The sequence below is a fragment of the Diabrotica undecimpunctata genome, chromosome 10 (assembly GCF_040954645.1).
Source record: "Diabrotica undecimpunctata isolate CICGRU chromosome 10, icDiaUnde3, whole genome shotgun sequence".
Taxonomy (NCBI): Eukaryota; Metazoa; Arthropoda; class Insecta; order Coleoptera; family Chrysomelidae; genus Diabrotica; species Diabrotica undecimpunctata.
In genome coordinates, this window is record NC_092812.1 from 10623611 (window position 1) to 10630355 (window position 6745).

The 6745-nt window shown below is 29.4% G+C and overlaps 1 protein-coding gene across 1 annotated transcript; it reads left to right on the plus strand.

The window, feature by feature from the left end:
- The first annotated feature begins 2159 nt into the window (after positions 1 to 2159).
- LOC140452542 (uncharacterized) lies at positions 2160 to 6351 on the plus strand. The gene is made up of 4 exons (XM_072546867.1): positions 2160 to 2205; positions 3604 to 3670; positions 5041 to 5110; positions 6133 to 6351. Exons 1-4 carry the CDS (start codon positions 2166 to 2168, stop codon positions 6289 to 6291), a joined length of 336 nt encoding a protein of 111 aa, XP_072402968.1. The 5' UTR covers positions 2160 to 2165; the 3' UTR covers positions 6292 to 6351.
- The last annotated feature ends 394 nt before the right edge of the window (positions 6352 to 6745 follow it).

A 6745-nucleotide genomic window follows, 5' to 3' on the forward strand; every position in this document is an offset into this window, starting at 1 on the left:
GATCAAAAAGGGTCGAAAGAATAATTGATTCGAGCAAAGCCAGTACAAAGTTATGATGACTATCAGCGGATCAGGTATACTTTTATCCCCATATATGGTGTACAAATCGATAAACTTATATCCATCATGGGTAGAGTGAGGGCCAGAAGGGTGTGTCTACAATAGAACAAAGTCAGGCTGGTTCGAGTCTCCAACATTCAAAGACTGGTTCGATGAAATTCTTCTCCCATATCTTAAAAAATTGCCAGGGAAAAAAGTAATCATAGGCGATAACTTAGCTAGCCATATGTCTATACATGTTGTCGAAAACTGCGAAAAGTATGACATTCAGTTTGTGATGCTGCTTCCAAATGCAACACAATGCAAAGTCGTGGCAAAATACCCTTACAGAATGGAAAACCAAAAATAGAGGATGAATTTTCAAGTCTAAGTTTTCTGGGATATTTAAAAAAGCCATTGAAACCATTGTTCATATCAAAGATAATATTACAACTGGTTTTAAATCTTGCGGAATTATTCCATTAAAGTCAGACAAGGTCATCAAAAAGTTATCAGCTAGTGAACCTTCAGAAACTAAAAACCAAGACCACTGGACCTACACTCTTCAAAACTTTCTTCATTAAACTAGACAGGGCGCAACCCAAAAACGTTTAAAAACACGGGGCAAAAGGTTACAGGTGCCTGCAGGTAAAATGGTAAGCGTAGGAGATTTAGAACAACCATTAATCGGAGAAGAAAAATGAAACTAAAGAATATAGAACAAGTAGTGAGGATGACCAAAGTGGAACAGAGCTGCAGACTAAAGAAGAGGCTGAGGGGGAAAGTGAACCAATTGAAATGGATGAGACCGAATGTTTTATAGACATTAATACTTTCGTACTTGTTTAATTAATTTCACCAAAGACTGTAGATAAATATTATGTTGGGAATATTACAAAGGTAATTGATAAGAAAAATTTTTTTCTTTATCTTGTCAATTTTCTTAAAAATCAAACATCAGAAAAAATGGAGGTCTATTTTTCGTATCCCCAAATAAAAGATGAAAGTGTACTTGAGGGGAGTCTAATTTCAAAATTCTTGAAAAAGTGACGGATATGAGACGTCAGAGATACCAATTTCCCATTATATTACGAATGGAAAATATTTGAATCAAATAATTTTTTTCCAGTTTTTAGTTTAAATGAGGAATTTAATTTTTTTTTGTTAGTCTTATTTTATAGAATGTGTTTAGAATTAAGGAGCCCTGTTTTACTATATATTCATGCTGCTTTGTCGAAATAATTTATTTTCAAGTTTAAAATCTTTTTTTTTTATCTTATTTTTTTTCTGTCCAAAAGTTTTTTGTCTTTTTTGTCCGAATTAGCCCCTCTTCACGACCGAATAAGTTGTATAATACAAAATAATGCTATGTCCGGTTTTACCCCAAAAATAGGGGCGAATTCGGACATTAAATAACCCAAAAAATTAAAGTATGGCAGTAAATTTTCTTAAATTTTATCAGAAACCCTTATGCCGAGGTTATTAAAGTAGTTAAATTATTTTGTTAGAATTTTTAGAACTACTTCAAACGATTTATAGTCAAAAAACCGCGAAAATCGTCCAGATTTACCCCGAGTGACGGTGCAGAGAAGGAAATATTAGACAATAGTAGGAAGGAATCTAGAATGGCAATGTAATATAGGCTGCAGCATAATCTGTAGCAGATGCTGAGAATGATCATCAATATATATAAGTAGACTTTGTAACTTTCACATTTACGAAAAAGCGACTGAAAAATAATTTAACTTATCGAATATACTACACATATATAGAGGTTAAACATTCTAAACTTCTGACAATGTCAAATCTTCAGACTGTAGAATTAATCAAGATGACCTATTAACATTGACTGATATTATGTAGATTTATTATCAGTAAAGCATCAAATTTTCTGTATTACACACAAGAAGTTTTTTTTAAATCTTAAATGTTCATTATGTTATAATAAGTACTTCACCTTATCGTCTATGAAAATCAAAGTTAACAAATATAGAAATGTAGTGGGGAGTATTAACAATAACAAAAAACTTAATAAGTCAAGTGGTCCTTTTTGTAAGTGGTTGACTTCTTATTGTATATAAAGCTAAACTAACTATGCACATTATTGTGAAATACAATTCTCAAACATGAAAACTACATTGGTTTTGACTCTCTTGTTCTGCGTCGGTAAGTAGTAAATTTTCTTTATATTTATTAAGTATAACCATTTTATTATTCTTAACTGTTCATATTTGAATATTATACACTACTTATTATACAATGCTTTATTTATATCTGTGTACTTTTGATGTACACTGAGTACTGAGTATCTCAGGGTCAGAAACCAAGGAGGCAATTTTAAGAGGCGAAAAAAATAACAAAACTGTTAAAGCCACAAATATACAGTAGAAACGCTGATGATTATTATTATTAGCAGCTTATATTATTAGCAATTTGGCAATACGTTAAGTCTAACTACACACTGAGGTTAATTCAAGCCTATATATTAACTTTATTTCCGCATTCTTCTTATTCTTAATTTTCAACTTATCATTTTGTTATTAAAATCTCTCTTCTCTATATTTTTTCTCAAAATTTTTGTCTTGGTATTAAACAAAGTGTTAAAAGCTTCTTTAAGGTTTATGTTAAACAAATATATTTTTTTTAGTTTGCTAATATTTATCTATTATTTGTTTGATGTAAATATATGGTCCTGGGGCCCTTTCTAAATCTGCTTTGTGATTACTCAATTATGCTGCCAAATGATAAAAAAGTTACCAATGTGAATCCATAATACTAGTGTATAGTATTGTATTGTAGTAGAATATCTAGGCTACCGGTTTCGAGGCTTACAATATATGAACCATCGTCAGGCCACAGTACATAGGTCTTTGTTTTAACAAAAACTAAAGGCTAAAAAACAACATGATGGAATAAAAAATCAACACCCAATACCAATAACTAAAATCAAAATGGAAACAATCAACCAAATAACTTTAACAGATTGTTTTCTTCTTGATAGCAGTAAGTTTATAGTATCTCTTAAAAATATTCTCTTCATCTATTAATTATTTTATTTTCTTCTGTAAGGATTTCGTTTTACTCTTCATTTTTGTGCCTCAATGTTTAGATTATTTCATGGATTTTAGAACTCCATCAAACAACTTTAACGTTACTGTTTATTTTCATCTTTTTCCAAATTTTGTACTTTTGTCCCTTTTTACTTTTGTAACAAATTCTTTTACTAATCTTCTGCATTTTTTAAATTCTTCATAGTTTTCTGCTGTTTTATTTTGTAAGTATATTTTTGAAGCTTTTTCTTGTTTTTTGGTTTTTAAACATTATTTAAAAAGTTCATGATATATCTTCAAATATCTTTTATTCCATAAAAAAATTTAATTGATTGTTATTTTGTTTATTTGTATTTATCTGCGTATCTGGCTACCGAATACTGGATCCATCGGTAGCGTACCACATTTTATTAAATTTAAAAATACAAAAACTTTAAGATAAAAGTTATTTCATTTTAAAAATTTCTAACATTAAAAAGCTGACTTGTGTCTTAGAGCCATTGTTTACTTTTAGGTCTGACTGTATTCGCTCAAAGAACCCGTGAGCCTGAACCCGAGCCTGCCGACGATCCTGAGCCTGAGTAAGTAAAAATCGTACAAATAAAAGGCAACTTCTTAATAAAATATTTGCCAATCTAGCCTGTTTTATCAAAAATAAATTTTATTTTCTTAGCCTCAATAATATATGTTTAAGGATTTAGTCCGCCCGATTAAAAATTTAGTTTTTAATACTGTACTAGAACCCCAAAAAATAAGATAATATCAAAAATAAGACTGGAAAAAAGAAAAAGATGGTATTTTAGAAGATAATTAATTGATTTTGTTTAAAACAGATCTTATTGCATAGAAAGCTGAAGCAAGTTTCCTACTTAACAAATCGATATAAAGGGATAATTTAAGGTTACTGTCTATAAAAATGCCAAGAAATTTTTCCAGAATTAACGATACTGATCTGTAACGTCATTTATGAAAATAACAAAAAGTAGAGGACTCGATACTGAACCTTGTGATACTCTACGTAAATGCTTTTGTGACTAGAGTGAGTCTAATTTGCTCTTACTGGTTGTTTCCTATTTTCCAAGTAGGATTGAAGTCAATTTAAAGAAGTACCTAGAATTTCGTAGAAATTTAGTTTTTTTATCAAAATGTCGTGATTTATACAATGAAAAGCTTTGGCATAGTCACAAAAAACAGTGTCAGCGTAACGATTATTGTTCAGTGCTTGATAGACTTCAGGTAGTATAAAAACATATTATTACTGGTACATTTATTAAATAAAAAGCAGAACTGCTTTTGTAATAAAATGTGTTTTTCAACGAGAAAGGATATAGTCGAAATGATATAGAAAGTCGGGCTTTTATAAGTCTTTTAATAATTTTGGGTAGTACCGGTAGTGAAACAATAGGTCTGTAGTTGCATGCATTGATTTTCATCCCCTTTATAACGAGGAGTAATAATGGCTGTCTTTAGGCACTCTGGAAGTATATCTTTTTTAAAGTAATCATTAATTAGTGAAACCAGGACTTCTTCATATTATTTTGGGAAATTTAGAAAAATTTTTATGGATCATCCATCAGTACTACAGAAAAATTTGCTCTTGATACTATTGATTGTTTAGATTAGTTCAGAATTATCAACTGGTCTTAAAAAGACCGAATTCAAGACCTTTTTTGAATTCTGGAGATAGAAAGTATGACCTTGTTGTGGCAAAATAGTAGGCGTTATATTTTTACGCACATTAAAAAAGTATTAATTTAGCTTTTTAGATTTGGAAGAAAAAATGTTTGAGACGGGTTAGTTTAATTTCTAAGATTGTTTATTATGACTGAGTTTCTTTTGCAACATTTTTAGACCTCAATAATAATAACCTCAATAAACTTAATATTTTAAAAAATAAAGTCTATGAAATTGAGTGAATTGAATTAATAGAAAAAGTCGTTTCTTTCTACAGATTTGATTGCGACAACTGTATATTATTTACCACTGTTATCAAGGATTTAGTCGAAGATGGAGAAACCTTGGTAAGTTTTATAAGTAACACAACAGTCATCAAATGTGTGTTCTTAACTGAAAATTTTGTTTTACATACTTTACATGTTTTACAAACTTTTGTATGACTGGCATTAAATTAATCGATTTCATTACTAATAATTAAAAAATATTTAAAACATGCAATATTACGTGCATATTTTGAATAAAACAAAATCTGTATGTGAGGAGCTACAAATATACCTATAACACTAAAACGCTGAAAACTTGGTTTTCAAAACTTCCACAAAATTTATTATATTATGACATGTTATGACTATAGTTGTTCCCGCAAAATGAATTTCTCAATTTTTGGTATGTGTTTACACTTTATAGTCTTGAGTAACTAAATAGGTTGAGGAGAGGAGAATTGTTTGACTCAAATTTGTCATTCAGAATTAAATCTGTATTTTTTAATTTGTTAATTTTCATTGATTCTATCTAATAAAGATAGCTTAAGGTCTTTATGTTGCATGTGAAGAATTTAAAATCCGTCATTAAAAGAATGATTATGATCTAGAAGGTGAAGTGCGTATGTAGAATCTGCGGAATTTCATACCGCTGCCGAGATAAGTGATCTATGCGATTGTCAGTATTCTTGCAATTTATTATATTTTATTAAAATTACGCATCAGAAGTCATAATTATGGACCCTTTTTAAAGAATGCTTTGATATATTTATATTCCTTTGCGTTTTTGTCTATATTGTAACTTTCTTTTTCACATTTGAAAATCTTGCCATCTGTAAGTAGGTTTGTATGAGAATTTTTACATAAAATAACATATCTTATAAGTATATAGTTTGTTCTATTTTTTATTTATCTCACTATCTATATTTGGATGTTTCTTATTTAACTAACCTTGCTCTTTATTAGTTTACAAATATAATATCACTTTTTATTCATTCATCAATATCGTATTGATATTACTCATAATATTAATTCTTCATTTTTAGATACTCTAAATTTATAAATTTAAACTTTAAACTAAAATAACCGTTTTTCTGTTATTATAGGACGAAGTTGAAAGAGACGCAGACAGATTATGTGGTGTTTTACCAGGTGACTTGAGAGAATATTGTGAACATAATTTGCTCCCAAAAGTTGATAGAATCTATGGCCAGTTACAGAAACATACTCCCCAGGAAGTATGCGAAAATTTGGACTTGTGTTAGAGATTCATTAGGGCTTTTTAAAAATATGTAAATTTGAAAACGTCTAAAATAAATATTTAAATATAATAATTTTGTTCCGCATTAAAATCATATTTTTTTGTAATAATTTCATCCTTTCTTGTATAAAATAATTAGTGAAATTTGAACCACTACTTGGGCCTGTACCTATACGTACAAAATTTAACTCCTTCAGGAATTAAATGTAAGTAAGCATAGACCAAAAGTCGGAAACGGGCTGTAATTTTTAAATCGTCATCTTCATCAAAATTATCTTCAAGGATGAGGTAAATTTTTGGATGAATGAATGCGTCGGCAAATAATATTGTGCAATTTACAACCATACCAATTCAAAGCAGATCAAAAAACGTCAAATGCATCCTAAAAATTGTCTGGTTAGTGTGGATCACTTGTTTCAAATGATAAGTATGATATATGAGGAAGAAATGATGCCCAA

Bases quoted from the DNA above. Each gene is read 5' to 3' on its own strand.
- LOC140452542 (XM_072546867.1), top strand. From the start codon at position 2,166: ATGAAAACTACATTGGTTTTGACTCTCTTGTTCTGCGTCG. The intron at 2,206-3,603 runs GTAAGTAGTAAA...GTTTACTTTTAG, and splicing joins GACTCTCTTGTTCTGCGTCG to GTCTGACTGTATTCGCTCAA. The intron at 5,111-6,132 runs GTAAGTTTTATA...CTGTTATTATAG, and splicing joins TCGAAGATGGAGAAACCTTG to GACGAAGTTGAAAGAGACGC.